We start from the raw sequence: 17275 nt of genomic DNA, 5'->3' as shown, positions 1-17275 counted from the left end.
GCAGTGTGTTTTAAACTTTTAAGGATAGCTCAAGACTACAGGCAGGCAGGCACTCTGAATTGCAACAGTTGAAGATCTATTGCTCCCAGCTCCTAATTACTAACCAGTCATAATTCCCATCTCAGAACTGCTACTCTACACTGTACCTGTTTCTACAGTAATTAGTTAGCTGACACCTATCTGAGATAAATAGGCTTCTTCTGATCCTTCTGTTACAGAACATGGTTTTAGCCTCCCCATGTATCGGTCAGGTGTGAACTGGGGATTACGTTCACTCTCCCATTCACTCTTTCCTCCAGTGAGTACAAACAGTTCTCCACCTCGCCACCCTCCCAAGACCCTATAAGCTTTTCAGACGGTGGTAGAACATGCGTGCATGCAAGGGAGAGAAAGGGAACCTGAGAAAGTTTTATAAATACAGCACGGAGAAACTAGAATGGTGCCAGGGATCTCTGAACTGTCTGGAAAAAAAAAAACAACAACAAAACAGGGTGAGAACAACATGGTTAGAGCTGATGGTAGAGAACGCTGGCGAGATTCTACAGCTACATAAACATCTTCCAGGCTGCTTCTCCTGTTTAAAGGATGCCTGTAATCCCTCCATTCTCATTCCTTCTCGGTCAATCAAAGATAGCATCAACATTTCTTGGAGAAAAGGAAAAGAAATTTTATCTGTGCAGGACAGACAGAAAACAAAAATTTTGCAAATGCATGGGTAAGTAACATACAGCAAGTGCACTCTACACAGACAAAGCTCTACTAAGGAGTTAGGGATAGCGTAGGGAGAAAATCGGATTGCAATATAAGACAGCGATAAGAATTCTTCAACACCAAAAGCAAATTAAATGAACGTATAAAGATTAGAAGAATGAAGTCTCTCTCAAGTCCAGAAGTGCTGCCTCACAACCTACTTGAGTGTGATGGTTGCTAAGCCTTTGAAAACTAGGAAGTTACCAAACCTCTGCAATACAACCTACTCTTGTAGCACAGCCTCAGAACATCACATATTACTCCTAGCACTCCATCAGTACTACAAAACAGTGTCTAAACAAAGCAAATAAGTTCAGTGGTATGAATTTTGAAGTTTTCTCTTTGTTATATCAGAATCCTGTGCAATCCCCAAACCCCCAGCATTGGAAAAAACATTTAAGAACATGAGGAACACATAACCTCTAGACTACAGCACTTGCCATAGAAGACCTACATCTGGGTCAAAATAACAGTCAGTTCAAAATCTATACCGCACAAGCAGGGAAAATGCATCTTCAGGTCCATGCCTTTACGTCGCGCATACCAAACAGACAGCATCTATGCCCTATTTACAGTCAAATGCCAACCTTGCTCCACAACAGCTGGATCACCGTCTTCCCTTATTCTTCCCTGCTCTTCACTTACCCTCATTATCTCACAGTATGCATACTATTAGACCACTCTTTCTGCAGGGCTTGCGAGCAGTTTGGCAAGTCACTACTGAGAAGTCAAATAAGCCAGTGCTGAAAGGGAAGTTTGCTAGTTTGATGGAATAGTCTTGGCAGCGCTTCTCAGGATCTTTAACGACTTTAAGGCAGTGAGTTTCAATAGCGTTAACCGTGACATGCATGACAACTGCAGGAATGTTATTAATAACATGAGAATGCTGAGTTTATTTGTAAACAGGGTACATGACTTGATCAGTTAGAAGCTCATATGAATGTACTGAACTGAAAGAGCTGTGGTAAGAAACTTAAAACAAAGGACAATGACCACTGATAAAGACATCACAAAAGTATATCTAAAAAAATACTGGACAAAACTAACTGCTACCAAGATTTGTAACAAATGCTCAGGAGTTTATTTTGCTGAACAAGTTTGGGGTGGAGAGGATACAAGTTCTTAAAGAAGATTCTCCCCAATGCTAAGTAACAAAATTCTTTGTCTGAGATAAAAGTTAATGAATTGGAAAGACAATTTAGAAGGTCTATGGAAAGTTTACATCTACTAAGACTTCCATCTAGAAGATGCTGAATCCAGACATACTCATTTAACAGTTCTGAGACATTCCCCAAGACTCTTGTTCTCAGTGACTCTGATTGCTAAATTCCAATCAGTGCAACTGAAAAGAACTGCAGGGCTTAACTAAGAGCTGCTAAGATGAACATGGTTTAGATGCAGGGGACTGCCATGTGTAACTTGTAGTAAAGGAATTGCATGATTTCCCACAAGAGAAGAATCGGGCAAAACTGAATGCAGAAAATTCTATTTAAATGTATAAAACCCCCCTTTTTTTTTTTTTTTTTTTTTTTTTTAAACTGCAGGAGTTAACTGCAGGGTTTTTTAAAATGCAGAACACTAGAACAGGTTGCCCAGAGGGGCTATGGCATCTCCATCCTTGGATATATCCAAAACCCAGCTGGAGAAGGTCCCGAGCAACCCACTCTAGGTGACCCTACTCTAAGCAGGGGCATTGGACGAGCAATCTCCAGAAATCTCACCTAACCTCATCCTTCTGTAATTCCATTATTGAAGTTTCTAAGTCCTGATCTGTTTGAGTGCACAAAATCATTGGATGTACCGCAGCAAGCTTTCAGGTGCTCAAGTTACTCTAACATGATAGACAGCACCACCAGAAAATGTAACCACGAGTGAATTTTTTGGAGATAAGAGCATAGCTACTGACTTATCTCAGTGTAGGTCCATTATCAGCTGTGTTCAGTATGCTCATTTCCCTAGAGGATATCAGAAGCCACCCTGGGATGCTAACACAACTTCTTCAGCTTAGGGAGTCAAACTGCTCATGAGACTGCTCCCACCACAGCTGGTGCTGCAGTGATGTCCTCCATATCCACCCAAAAGGCAGAAGCAATGGAATCCAAATACATTTTGGTGGAATAGAAGGGAGTGCTTGGCAGATACTTCTGCCAGAGGGGAATCTCAAAACCCAGATCCAGCCTCTGCAGTTACCACAGTTGACCACATTAAGTTAAACTGTCATTGAGAGAGTCCTTTTGTGAATTTATACTTTTTCATTATGGCAAACAACCTATGACAAAATCTTAATTAAGATAACATTGAAGAGTACTGTTAAAACTGTTAAATGTAATTAAAGGTATTCTATTACTCACCATCAAATCTTTCACTCTGTTGCTTAGCTGATCAATAAATAATATTGGAAGGTAATGCACTGTCTTCCCCAACTGAACCCTAGGATGTTTAAACATGGATTTTATGACTGTAGTGATCTAAAAAGAAAACTACTTTTATTCAAATTAGCACTCATTCATCACTTTCAGATCTACCCATGTAGATATCTCCCACCATCTTTTCAGGCACATTTTCTTTTAACACACAGCAAGAAAGAGGCCACTACCCTAGAGTCTTTCATTGAGAGACGTCTGTATAAAAAATTAGGCATGTGATATTTCTCCTTTTAGTTTGTTTTTACTTTTCTGTAGAAAGACAGAATAAGCAAAAAAACCAAAAAAAGACAAATGAAATTGGTTGTAATGATGCTGAAGCTGTTGCATGACCAAGGGTAGAGGAAATTAAAAAGTCTGTTGAAGAGAAACGTGCTGACGTTTACTACCATATATTTGTATCCTTTGTCTCAAGTATCCCTCTCCTACTGCAACAATGACAACTCTCCACCATCTCCCCCACTCCTCTGCACCCTCAATGACATCCATCAGGTCATCAACAGCACATGCTCTAGCTAGCATGGGACTATGGACACGATGGCTGGTACGCACACAGGAAGGCTAGATACTACTGGAGAGAGTGCACAAGGAGCAGAAATACTCTCTGCCTTCTCCTCAACAGAAGCTCTCGTTTGGATCGCTCTACCACCTCACCAACCTGCATGAAACCATTAGAAGCTTCCCAGCCTTTGAGCCCTCTACAAAATTGACCACTGGAAAGTTATTTAGCAAATTATGACCTATATGCAATTGCTTTGTCAGTATCTTAGAAAAGTATTTAGCCTAATGCCCTAAGAGCGACAAATTCTTAAAGTTCTTCACTAGAAAGGCAGCTATCTACACTGTGATGTTCTCAATAAAAGTCCATGGAACTAATGTAACCGAGATTTTTAAAGCCTGAAAGTTCAATTTTAGTTGTTGACAAAAGAAAGAAGTCTCTATGCATGCTAAGAAAGACTGCATACTAAATATACAGCGGGCAACAGTAATATAGAAAAGTACTAAATCGAGGCTCAGAAATACTGCTTGGTTATTTAACTGAGGAGGTTTAGATTTCTATATAATAACTACAATTAAAGCTACTGCTAGTGGAATTGCAGCAGGCTATTTCATATCCAAACTATTTCCTGTATAATGCAATGACAAAACAGCATATCTAAACAGGGCCAGAAAAAAAATCCTTGTTCACCAACCCCTTCTTGTTATGGGCCTATCTTATGAGTTACTAAGTTTATCTATTCTGGCTGGAAAGCTATCCCAGAACCCCAGGGTCTCCTGATTAAGCAACTACTTCTGGATCTAACAGGATACTTGTAGAGAAAGGCATCAACATACAGCAGCACAAGCCAATACATCACTATTTATATGGTTAACACTGGAATTAATTTAAGCAAGCTGTGAACAGAAGCTACTGCCTGCATTTAGTGGCCTAAAAACCTATCCCTGCTTTTTAGTGTTTTCTTGAGAAAACGACACAATGTAGGAACACACATTCTCAGAGTAAAATAAAGCCAATCATAAAGGGAGAAAAAAGATGTCATAGGAGATCAGCTGTGCCTCTTCAGCACTTGCAGTTTGTACAGATAATTCGCAGATGAAGGATAACTGGAAAGGTCAAGGGACAGTAATTGCTTTAAAGGCCAGAAGTATGATTTGAGAACAAGGGACTATGAAGTCTGCTGTAGCATTTTTCATGTGTTTTTGTAGTTCTGCTTTGTCTTACTATGATAACACCATACAAAAAAGTATTCTAAACTCTGAGCTGCCCAGGAACAAGATATTTCCAATAAGGTTTTCTAGTACATAATATGTTACTAATTGTCGCTACCGAAATGCAAGCATTAAGAGTATCTATTCTTGTCTCTTAAGCACCAATTTAAACATAAAGTACTAAAGGAGGCAAGGGAGGACGTTTGAAGAAATGCGCAGTAAGTTTATAACAACAAATCTAGCAAAATTAAGTCATCAACTTACATCTTCATGTAACGATGAACATCAGCAGGGAGGGATGATCCATCAAACACAAAATCTTCCACCATGACATTTAGGGTTAATCTTGACCTCCAGTGCGAGACAGGTTCATCTAGAGCACTGGTCTGTTTTTCTGCTTCAATTTGCTTTAAAAATACAATAAACACACATACTGCTAAACAATACAGAATTTTGAATAGGATAATATTCTAACGCACAGAAACTACGGAGTCATTAACTATATCACAAAACAGAAGCCCACTAAGAAACACTTTACCTTAATTTTGACCACATCAAGCATTTTGCTCAAATACGACAGAACGGATTGTAAAGGCCCACCATAATCTGACACTGAAAAACTTCAGTGCCCATTCACAACCTTGTTCATCAAGAATGAATATTCAGCTAATTAATCTTAATACCTTAGGAATGTGGATACTAGTCAGAAAAAGTCACTTTGAAATAAGGACTGTAGAGTAATCAGATGTTATTTCAAAACTGTCAGAAGGATGTGGATATCAACCATACACATTTTTTGGAGTAAAAAGATCAGACCATTTGTTTTGAACTTCTGAGCTTCCAAATGCTCTGTAAAGCAGTGCTGAAACGGAGTACAACCTTAGCTTTCAGTAAATGCTTATCCCCAGGGCATTCTACTTGCTTTTCTTTGGATGAACACCACCTGTTCTGACTACTACTCTCAACTCATTTTCAACTTTATTGTGACAGCATTTAGAAACAGCACTGCTGGCTACAGGTATATTTCAGATTCCAAAGAATAACAGAGTGAAATTCTCAAGCTCCACTTAATCTATGAGGCACAACCATTCACAAGTATTTCATTAAATAACACTACATTTTTTTCCCCCGGTGAGTAATCATAACATTTGTCAAAGGATATGATCTTGTTCTCTCAAATTGAAGTGGGAAGTAAGAACATCCTAAAGGAAAAGAAGCAATTTGACATTGATCACACACCAATGTCAAAATCAAGTTCATATCTCTGTTTTATAAAAGCAAAGCATATTATTTCACATGAATCCAACTCACTATAGAAAGTAGCATCATGTGTTACAGAACAATACAGTATTTCTACCAAAAGCAATGAATCCTTAAAAAAGTAATTAATGTTAACCAGAGAAGTGTTTTAATAGCAGCCAGTGTTATAGAGGGCTCTACCTCCGCTGTGCTGAGTGGTCTACTATTAGTGTACAAGCTGATAATCAGAAGAGGGGTTTTGATTCTTTTTTTCCCTAATATCATCATTAGTGTAAATGCACAGCAGATGCTAACACTAGAAGTGTCTATAAAAGAAATTACTTTTTTTGCAGTTGTTCACCTATAGATGGAAAAACCACTTACCTGTGTGGCTGACTCTCCAGTGAGCAAATTAATCTCTTCTGGTTTAGGGACCATGTACGTGGTCAGAGGGCTTACTATATGCACCTGTTTACCGTCATGCCAAGGCAAAATGCCAGCATGATGAAGAAATATGTATGCATATAACGTGCCATTATTTCGGGTTTTCTTTGGTACTGAGACATTCACTGTCCTAAAATACAAAATAAATATGTTATGAGATGACATAGCTAAATATTTGTCATTTGTGGTTTAACCCCAGCCAGCAAAAAAACTCCACACAGACGCTCGCTCACCCCTCCTCCTCTGGTGGGATGGGGGAGAGAATCGGGTGGCCACAAGCAGGAAAAGTCGTGGGTTGACATAAAAAAAGTTTAATAATTGAAATAAAATGAAACAGAACAATAATAACAATGATAACAACAACAACAACAGAATAAACAAAGCAGGCAATGCACAATGCAACTGCTCACCAACCGCTGACCGCATGTCACGAATGGGGGGAGCCCTCCCACACCCCTGGTTTTTATACTGAGCATGGCAACACATGGTATAGAATACCCCATTGGCCAGCTGGGTCAACCACCCCGGCTGTGCTCCTCCCCTCCCCCCCCCCAGCTTCCTGCATGGAGGTGGCAGGGCATGGGAGATGGCAGGGCATGGGAGGCCGAAAAGAGAAACAAAAAGTCCCCGGTCCAAGCACCACCCAGCAACAACCAAGGCATCAATGGGCCATCAACGCCCCTCTCATACCAAACCCAAAACCAGCACACCCCCCAAGCTACTGGGAAGAAAGTTAACTCTGTCCCAGCCGGAACCAGGACAGTATTTCAGCATGTGCTATTACATATAAGGATCACTGAAGATGTTCTGGAAGGAAGCAAAAAAAGGCTGGGGACATTAAAAAAAAAAAAAAGAAGAGACATTTGGGTTGCCTGGCACACAACAATTAGTTCTGGCTAATATGCCCTAATGAGCTGTGGCTAGATGGGATCAATTTATATACTCTAGTATGTATTACAATATTTGCATTTCCAAAGTTTTACTATTATCTTAAGATATTTTAATCTTTGTCCAATTCATACTTTATCACCCTAGATAACACAGGACTGCATCATCAGGTTTTTTTGTTGGTTTCCCCTGCCCATAGGTCACAGGGCCAAAATTATCACAGCACTTGTAGAAAATTGCCTTCTACGTGCTGAATATGTATCACAGACTGTATACAAAGTTTAAGAAGAAAATCACGAAGTTTTGCCAAGCACTTTGCATTAATAAAATATCTTCTCAGCTATGGCATGCCAAGCACAGAACTCTAGATAGGAGCCCCACACCATGAAGTCACTCCCCTTGTGTTAGCCAAGAAATCATCCTACTTGCAACCTTGCATAATACCTCCTCTATTCCTGTAAATTTGCTCAGGTTATTTTGCTCTGAATACTTTCAGTGGCTTAGACTCTGTCAATAAAACAATTCTTATATTTTCAAGTCTATCAGAGATGAAGTTTAATGACCTAAACTGCAGACTGTTCTTTAATTACAGAAAACAGAACGTGAAAGAACCTGGGAGACCCTGCCACAAAACAGTCAAGAAAAAGGCGACTATTTTAAACAAAAAAAAGTGAGGCCCCAAATATGAAACACAAGTAGTTCTAATTATTTTAATTGTATAGATGCATACGTGGAGTGCAGTGTTATACTCAGAAATTTGTCTAAGGGCACAATCTTATTTCATCTTAGCACCAACATCCCCTCAGAAGACCTCAAAACTCTAAACTACCAGAAAAAGAAGGTTTACTTTTACGATTATTAGCACCGAAACACTTACAGAAAAGCATGTTGCTAAAATGCAGGAAAAGAGAACATGAGTTGACTTCCAAGTTCTATTCCAGGTCTGAAGCCACGGCTATTAAGAACAAAATATCATGTAGCTAATAGACTGGCTACACATGTTATTAGAGGAAAGTCTCAAGAATTTCCAGGCACTTTGACTTAAGATTTTCACAATGGAAAGTCATTTTTACTATTATAAGCAAAGTACGCTTTTGTAAAACATTTGTCTATATGGCTGAAAACAGTACGCTGATCCAAACTAACCAATACTTAAGCTTAGCACGTTATACGTGCGTTACTGATCTAGCGCAGCTAGTAAGATGAATGCTTAGAGTGGAATGTGAAAATTAAGATAGACAACATAGGACAGCATTCAAGATTTGTAAGATCTACAGGAGAGAAACAAGTGTTTCTGTATTTACTAGTAGAGCTTTGTTTTGCAAGCTTTGCTTCTTAAAACGACGAGGTGATTTTCAAAGTAAGAAAAGTTTGTCTAAGAGCCTATTCCTCGGCACCAGGTGAACTTAGCACACCATTTCCATCAAGGCAGGCACTTTACCAATGTTTAATTCATGAAATATTCTAGGAATCTTTAATTAAAGCGAAAAATACCATTTTTATTAACAGCAGCACTTTGTCCTCAACCCTAAGGCTGAAATCCAACTAACATCTTTCCTGCCTTAACATAGCAAATATGGCTATTACTTTACAAAAACCAGTGTGAACTGAATAGCCTGTACAGCATGCAAAAATAGCTTTAACCCCAAAACAAAGAATGCAAGAACAACAACTCTGCTCTTTCAACACAACTATCATGAACAGTCTACCTTGCTTCATGCATACTCCCATACACGTAACTACTAGTTAGGATACATACTTCAGAATTAAACAACTCGTAGTTCGGATACCTACCTTTCAAATTTGGACTCAATATCAAAATCCTCCACATTCAAAACCAGATCTATATTACTCTCAGCACCAATGCTTGACCGTGTGGTAGTATACACACTTAACTGAAATCAAAACACAGCATAGGGAAATCAGAATACAGAAATATTAAATTCATGCATCAGTAAGCTTAGAGTACAGATCTGTATTTCAGCTTCACCAATTTCCCCAGTCACACGATGGTTACATACCGTTGGGAAAGAAAGCAATGTACTCAAAAAACGCCTAACACAGCTGTCAGCTCTCCCTTCCTCCCTCCTTTTGGGGGCAGAAACACGTCGTAACACAGCCACTGAACACACTTTAACAGGATGACCTATTCTTGAAGTCAAAGATCTCCAGGTAAGCGGAGCTATTTCTCCAGCCGGGCTGCTCTACTCGCTGCGTGTGCCAACAGATACACGAAATCAAAAACCAAACCACACCCGCACCCTACCCCTGCTCCAGCCGCGGGCACACCCGCAAGGCGGGGGGAGCCAGCGCAGGGCGCCAGCAGCGGGCTCCCCGCTTTCTGCCCCGCGACCCCGCCACACCCGCAGCGCTACCGGGGGGGAAGGCGGGAGCTGCGCGCCCGGGCAGCGGGCGGGCCGGCCACGCGTGACCGCAGCTGTCAGCCGAGTCAGCGCGGCGCTCCCCGCACCCACCAGCGCAGCGACGGAGACGGGGGCGTCGGGCCCGGGCAGGCACTGCCGCTCCTGCCTCCAGACCGGGACCGGAGACCTCGCCGTACCCAGGAGCCCGTCCCAGGGGCGGATAGCTGAGGGGCCCGCTGACCGGGCGCTGGCCGCCGCCCGCCCGTTCCCACCGGCGGGCCGCTGCGCCCCACGTACCTGCAGCTTAGGCCTCCGCGCCAGGTAGGGCCAGACGCAGCCCGCCGCACCGCCCGCCACCGCCGCCGCCGGGCAGGGCCGCGTGTAGACGATGCCGTACATCACCCAGCACGTGTGCGCCACGTACACGGCGAACACCCCCACCACCAGGCTGGTGAACGAGCTGCGGCTCAGCATGGCGGCGCCCGCCCCCCGCAGCCCCGCTCGGGATCAGCCCGGCCGCCCCACCGCCGCCGCCGCTCGCGCATCCCCCACGCAGGCAGCCGCCCCGCCCCGCCCGGCTGTCCGTCACTTCCGGCGGGTGGAGGAAGCACCGCCCCGCCGCCTAGCAACCAGCTAGGGGAGGTCCCCGCCCCAGGGGACGGCCTGGGTGCGTCACGGCGTGGCGTCAGGGGGGCGGCGCCCCCGCCGCCGCTAGGGGGCGCTGAGGGGCGGGGCCGGCGGGCGGGCGCGCTGGTTGGCACCGTCCGGCCGGGGAGGCCGGCGTGGGGGCTCACACCGGCCGCTGGCCGCGGGCCTCCCGGCCTGTCCGTGCGCCCCTGGCCGCGCCTGCGGGTCTCCAGGAGGGGACAGCAACGTGTTTTCAGCGCACGTTGTATTTTGGGCCCTTCACAACGACCGGGGTCTGGGAAGGGCCCACGACACGAGGCGAGGCCGCCGAGGTGCGGCGAAGGGGCAGGAAGGGGGAGAGGCGCTGTGCCCCGCCCCGGCAGCCAGCTCCGAGGGAAGAGCGGCGGAGGCATACAGAGGAATAATAAAAAAATCCGTCCCGAGGAATTACCTTGGGTGCACGGGCCGAAAGGTGGCGTGACGTGATAAAACAGAAGTAAAGGAAGGGAGCGAGAGGAGCAAACGCCTGGGGAGGGTGGCAGGGCCCAGGAGGAGGGAAGGGGCCGCTGCCCCTCCACCAGCCGCCCCGGGGCAGCGCTCCCGCCGGGCAGCGGGTCACGGTCTCTCCCGCAGGCCTGAGCTACTCAACGTTGTCCCTCAGGGGGGCTGGGAGGGCTCCTCCAGGCCCTGCGCCCGGAATGAAGAAGGAGCGTTTCTTGTGGTCCTCGCGTACCCGCTCAGGTGGCGTCAACCAGGAGAAAGCGGTGACGTGGGTACGTACCTCAAGTGCACCTCAGCCGAGAGCGCCGGGCAGAAGGTGCGCGGGGGCAGAAGAGGCAGAAGCAGGCGGCGAGAGGTGACTGCCCGGCAGCTCAGCCGGGCGGCAGGGCAGGCAGCTTCCCTGCCACGCAGACGGGCGAGGCAAGGGGCGCGGGGCAGGTGAAGGGCCGGGGCAGTCTGGGGCGTTTCCGTAAGCGCATCGCATGGAGCTGGGAAATACCCCGGGGGAAGGTGAAGATGGATACCATCACGGGACCTCATTATGCCTTTTTCCACCCCGCGTTATTAATTTCGCACGTATGTAGGTATCTGGAGTGCTGGATCACTTCTCGTCTGCTTCCTGGATAAGTAAAAGTGGCCAGAGCTACGTCAGTTTAATTTACACAGACTTGTTCTCCAGACTTCTGGAGCCCGTTTTCTGAATCTTTTTTTGTTTTTCAATATTCTTCTTTGACTCCAGTTCTATTTTCTGTGCTTAATCTCCCCTGTTAGGGGAAACAGAACAAAACAAAAAACCAATAACCAAACCAAAACCCATGCAAAAAACCCCCGAACACCCCAAACCCAAACAAAAACAAACCTTAAAACCCTGTAATTTCATACTCCCAGCTGTCAGGTGAACAAACACTGTTCTACACACACTGCCACAGAGAACATACATCAACAAAGCACGCCTGAACATATATGGACTCAGTCTTATTCACAATTATGATTTGTGTCCTTCCCCTTATCGTAAACCTTGTTGTTTATAAAAAACTTAAATCTAAAAAAAAAAAATCCAGAGGAAACCAAACATTTTTTGTTTCATTTTTAATTTGGCTTCACGCTGAAAATTCAATTTACAAGCCATTCACAAGGAAAACGTCCAGTTGGGCAGAATGAGCCATGATTGTATACTGCACATCAACACTTGTAGTGTATCATTTAGTTCCCTTTTAAGCAAATCATCATACACTTATATAGCGTAGTTTAAGCATCTACATCATTTGGCTCAGTTCATCACACGCTATAGTCCATTTCAACCTATCAGACAACTAACAAGAAAAGAATGCTCAAATTGAGGTATTTCCTTTAAGAATTGACTGATCACTGGTATTCAGAGGTAATGTTAAATCATATAGTTTTAAACATTGAAAAATGTACAAAAACAAGTTCATTTTTAAAAAATATTATCCTTAGTCTTCCATGCATGTTAATAAAAAATATAAAAATCAAATTTGTAGCACTGAAGCTATACTTTTCGTTCTGCAAAAGTACTTCCACAATTGGAACCAAAAGCTACAGTCATCTTTAGTACACTACTTGTCTTTGCTTTTCAGTTACGAAGTATAGTCAGTTCAGTGCAAAGGTAGTAGTCTATGTACACATACCATAGGAGCCATAGGAGGGAAATTTACAGCAGAAAATATGCATTCAGAGTATTATTATCCAGTAGCACTATTGTTACAGATTTACACTGCATATCCAAGGGCTATTATAATAAAAAGCTTGCAGCCAATATGCGTCTTTAAACACACCCGGTCTGCTTGAGCAGCCTTGAAGTCAACAGAAGTTGTACCACTGATGGAACGAGCACGTTATACCTTGCAAGTGAGTTCCTACAAAACTGCTTCCTGCTCTGTCAGCACAGGTTTTCAACTAAAAGCATCCTCCTCATGGCAGTGCCTAACTTGGATTCAGTAGCAGTAAGAGAAAATTCCAAAATTTTATCATTTAAAAGGTTAACTTTTTTGCTTTTGCATTTAAATTCTCAAGTGTGTTCAAAAACATAGCAATATTTTTTCCAAAATATATAAATGATATCCTCAATGCAAGTTTAACAATAATTCAAGAGATCAAAAACATTTTTTTTCTGAATTATTTCTCAGCTTGTTGATAACTCAATTTTACTCTTCCAAAAAGATGAACTAGTACCTGCGATCAAATTAGAAATGTCTTGCACACCTGGAGAGATGCTGGGAATTACAAAAAGGTTTAGAAAGTGGTCCCATTGAACAGATGCCAAATACTTGCAGCACAATGCCACAACATTGAAGTTGTATAGTACGTAATACAAGGTTAGCAGATGCTTAGTCTTGGTCCTCCTCCAGGAAACAAAATCTATCACTTCTAAAGAAATTTACTTCTGACTTCTATTTCTAACATTACTGATTTACATGGAGCTCTTAATACCCTTAGAGCAATTTGAGAAAGCAATATAAACGAATCACCAAACACAAACAACCATATATAGACAAGCAGCTGCAATGGTTTTGCTTTTTGTCTAAGTATATACAATTGCTAAGGAGAGATGTTTAACCTAAGGAATTCTAATCCACATTTAAAAAGTACAATTTCATTTTTAGATGTTTACTTAAAAACTGCTTTTGTAGTCTGGAAAGTCCAGCACTGGCTAACTTAAACCTCCCTTCTGAAATATTAAGAAGTATTTTGCTTGAACTTCATTATAAAAGAAAACATAGGACAAAAATATATACTTAGGGCATACAAGATCTTTACAAGTTTATTTCTTTAGCATTTAAAATACAAAATTGTCTTCATGCTGGATAGTGAATAAAAGACATGTATTTGGGTTTTCCCCATATACATTCATAGACTTAGAAATAACCTATTGTCAGATGAATTTCACTTCCAGTACCATGGTAGGATGAAAAGTGTCTGAGCTTCAGCTTTCTCCAGTATCCATGAGGAGACTTTGTTTGCTATCGTGTTTATAGATGCTGCATTCGCAACTTGGAAGTAAACAGGAACACACTGAAAGCGACATAGCGAGTCAGAAGTCAATCCAATTTAAGGTTTCATTGTACTCTATTTCTAAATTTAATTTCTTATTGTTCATAGGAACAAGGAGAATTTCATAAGCTCTCTGAGACCTGCTGTCACCTGGACACACCTGCAATGGTTAAAGTGGGGGAAAAGAAAAAGCAGTCCTTTACCTAACGGCAGGCACAAGCTGAAGCAGTACCCGGGCCCTTAGTTTTGGGTGGCATTACCAGAACGTGACTTTAATATTCACCTGGCGCTTACGGCTCAGGGAGAAAAGTCCATGAATGTCACTGAAGCTTAAGACGCAGCAAGGTCTCCCTCAGGCTGCAACACACCTACAAAGAACAGACAGCGCAAGGACGAGCTAGGGATGCAGAAAAGTGAATTCACCAGCCCAAGAGGCAGAAAAGATCCTTCTTTACTGTGGGAAAAGGGCAGCTGCACAGTGAAAGCTTTGCTGCCATGCCAGCCTTGATGGGCTTTTCTACTTGCTGGTTCAGGACCAGCAGTTCAGCCTGATTTTTCTTCACCTGACTCTTTGGCTCAGAACTGGCACTCTCAACTAACACCCCATGCAAATAATATTTTGATATTATTATTAAAATTACAAAAGTCATTATTATTTTGCTCTTGCTTCTAACGTTTTTTGGTCAAAGTGAAAGAACTGAAGCCTAACGCCACATCCAGAGATTATCGTACAGCCCCTTTTTCAAGATCCCCAAGCTAACCTCAAATAAGCTGGGATGCTCGTATGGCCCTGTGCAATTTAGCTCAGAATAAAGACGCATGACAACTATGTTGGTAAAAAAACCCAACAAATACGTTACTTAACAGGAATAACTTACTCAGGTACAATCTGTGCTCAGGTGATTCCACTGTTTCCATTCCCAGAGACTGGTCATTTGAACACTGCAAATACATCTTTACCAGTTACAGATGGCCTCCTGAAGTTAGCCTGCTCAGGATTGCTCTGCCATTTTGCTAACACAAATGGAACAAGCAGCTGCTGCCATCACACAACTAGTAAAATTATTTTGCCTAACAAGCCTGCAAGACAATATAGGCAGAGTATTTCACAGAAACATAACCCCTCCATTTTACGAGCTTCTTAAATCCTCTTTCTTGGTATCCTCCACTTGCGTTTAATCCCCTTAGACATGATAAAGCACATCATACCATCTGGGGAAAAAGAAGCCACTTCTACGAAGCAAACCATTCCTCCACTCGTAAAAGACAAAATAATTAATATCTTGAAATAAACCTGAAAGGTTTCCTAGGGAAAGAAACTGTCTTAACTTCATCACTGTGAGGCGCAGGAAATACTCACAGATGCAAGTCCAGGCACATCTAATGGATGATCTCTCTGCTGCTGCATTCTCTCAGTAGTTTTACCTCAATATAATGTACGCACGTTTTGATCACAATGTGTTGGTGACTAACGTATACCCAGTTCACTGCCTTAGCTATAGCATAGAGCGATCCTGTTTGTTCCTCTGAGGTGGAGCTGGAGGATTTTACCTCTCAGCAGGTCTTACAAGGTTCCTCTCAGGTTTTGAATACTTTTTTTCCAGTCTTCGTAGGAAAAAGGCAGGGAGAGCAGATGAAACCTCACTAGCTGCGCTGCCAGTGACCTAGACGTTACTTGGATACACAACGCTGCAGTACCTTCAAGAAATCATCCTCTGACTAAAGGACAGCTGGCTTAATTTCTACCTAGCTGGGCTTTACCTGAATGACAATTGCAGTCTTCCTGCTCATTTGTGAAACAGATCTTGTGGTTTTGCTGGACTGATTAATTATTAATTTAATTAATAACTAATTATCAGTGGCACTGATTACAAATTCTTACTTTCCATTTCAAACTGTTGGACCTACTTTTCCTCCTTTTTTGTAAACAATCTAGCCATATTAATTAGGTAATTGAAGTTTTCCAAATTAACTGAAGTTCAGGTACCTAAAAAGTAACAAACCATCTGAAGTACTTGGTTCACAGGGAACTTCTGTGCTTCAATATGAGTTTAGGAGCCGAACTTAAATTTTGCTAACGTAAAACTCTTGGCCAACATATTTATAATTTCTTAATGCTAGGACACTCATGAAGGTGCTGCTAGAAAAAAGCAGAGGCTTTACATGAAGCAAAATGCAACATTTCAGAAGGTTTTATAACCCACACTCTGACCTAAAGGAAAATTGATCTGACTTGGTTAGAGTTTTTATCAGAAATTTTTTTTTTGCATTCTAGTTCAGTCCCATAATATATGCAAAGCTGTGCTTATGTAATTTTTCTGAGATCATGGGATCTACAGCACGTGGCGCTCAAAGAATATAAGTTGCAGAAGTTGAGTCCTTTTTTTTTTTTTTCAAATGAGAACACCATTTCTGAAGGAGCAGAGAGCAGAATATGGCTAAAACAGTTAACACGAAAAGCTGTACTCACCGCATGATAATATAACATAGGAAAAATAATGGCAATACCAAAGATGGCCTTGTAAGGTAACTCATAAATGAATAAAAATACATCTGCTTTAGAAAATTTATCAAGCTATGCAAATGTTAAAGTGCAACCATCCCTCTTCCAGAAAAATGTTTACTACCTATTATGAATAAAAACGTATTCCAACCAGCCCAATGCTTTAGCTAACAAACCTATTCAGTTTGCATGAAAATATTAATAAACAGCTATGTACAAAACTTGACTATTTACTTCTGGCAGCTTTGCCACTAAAGAGGTCGCATCACTTCCTTACTGCAGACATGTCTCCTTTTCAACCTTTGCGACCTAAGGATTTATACCTTCAAAGCGGGATTAGCAAACACACATGCAAGCCTGGTTGCTTTTTATCATAGTAAGATTATTCTAGCTACAATAAATGCATTGAAACATATAGTGTAATTAATTGGTATAAAATTAAGTGTACAGCCTAATTTCTCCACAATCCTTACAAATTGCCCATAATGCCTTTTAAGTGTATCTGCTTACAGCAGCAGGCTCCTGTGAAATCTGTAATAGCACTTGCCTTACTGTGGTAGAGACAGTGGTTTAAACATGCTTTACACCTCCTAAACATTTGCTTAGGGTTTTATTATATTTGAAGAAATATAAATGAAGGGGAAAAAAAAAAAAAGACTTTTTAGATATCTTGGATTTCATGATTTTCTGTGTTACTTTAAATACATTCAAAATACAGAGTATACTTGTTCAACCATATCAGAATAGCAAAGCTTTGGCTGGGCCTTTTGTACAACATATAAAAATTCAGTCTGATGCAAGACTCTACTGACAAG

At 42.1% G+C, this 17275-nt stretch overlaps 1 protein-coding gene and 1 long non-coding RNA gene across 9 annotated transcripts in view; one reads left to right on the top strand and one right to left on the bottom strand.

Annotated features, from left to right (window-relative positions):
- Positions 1-10366, bottom strand: part of CLPTM1L (CLPTM1 like) — a 31628-nt gene extending 21262 nt beyond the window's left edge. For 7 of the 8 annotated variants that reach the window (XR_012672425.1, XR_012672424.1, XR_012672426.1 and 4 more), the window contains exons 1-5: positions 10115-10359; positions 9249-9349; positions 6507-6696; positions 5148-5290; positions 3102-3180 (exon numbers count right to left, since the gene is read on the bottom strand). Coding sequence is in view for 5 of the 8 variants with exons in the window: in XM_075142325.1 (XP_074998426.1) it covers positions 3102-3180; positions 5148-5290; positions 6507-6696; positions 9249-9349; positions 10115-10291 (690 nt within the window). In the remaining 3 variants the exon portion in view is untranslated. Of the gene's footprint in view, positions 1-3101; positions 3181-5147; positions 5291-6506; positions 6697-9248; positions 9350-10114 lie in introns of all 8 variants that reach the window. The other variant, XM_075142322.1, reaches the window with a different exon arrangement.
- Positions 10367-10562: 196 nt separating this feature from the next.
- On the top strand, positions 10563-14148 carry LOC142078957 (uncharacterized). Its single transcript, XR_012672423.1, has 2 exons — positions 10563-11300; positions 14066-14148. It is a non-coding gene; the product is annotated as an uncharacterized LOC142078957 (long non-coding RNA).
- The last annotated feature ends 3127 nt before the right edge of the window (positions 14149-17275 follow it).

This window comes from Calonectris borealis, chromosome 2 (assembly GCF_964195595.1).
Source record: "Calonectris borealis chromosome 2, bCalBor7.hap1.2, whole genome shotgun sequence".
In the NCBI taxonomy this organism is placed as follows: Eukaryota; Metazoa; Chordata; class Aves; order Procellariiformes; family Procellariidae; genus Calonectris; species Calonectris borealis.
The sequence above is the reverse complement of the archived record's forward strand: the minus strand, read 5'-3'. Positions and strand labels throughout refer to the sequence as shown.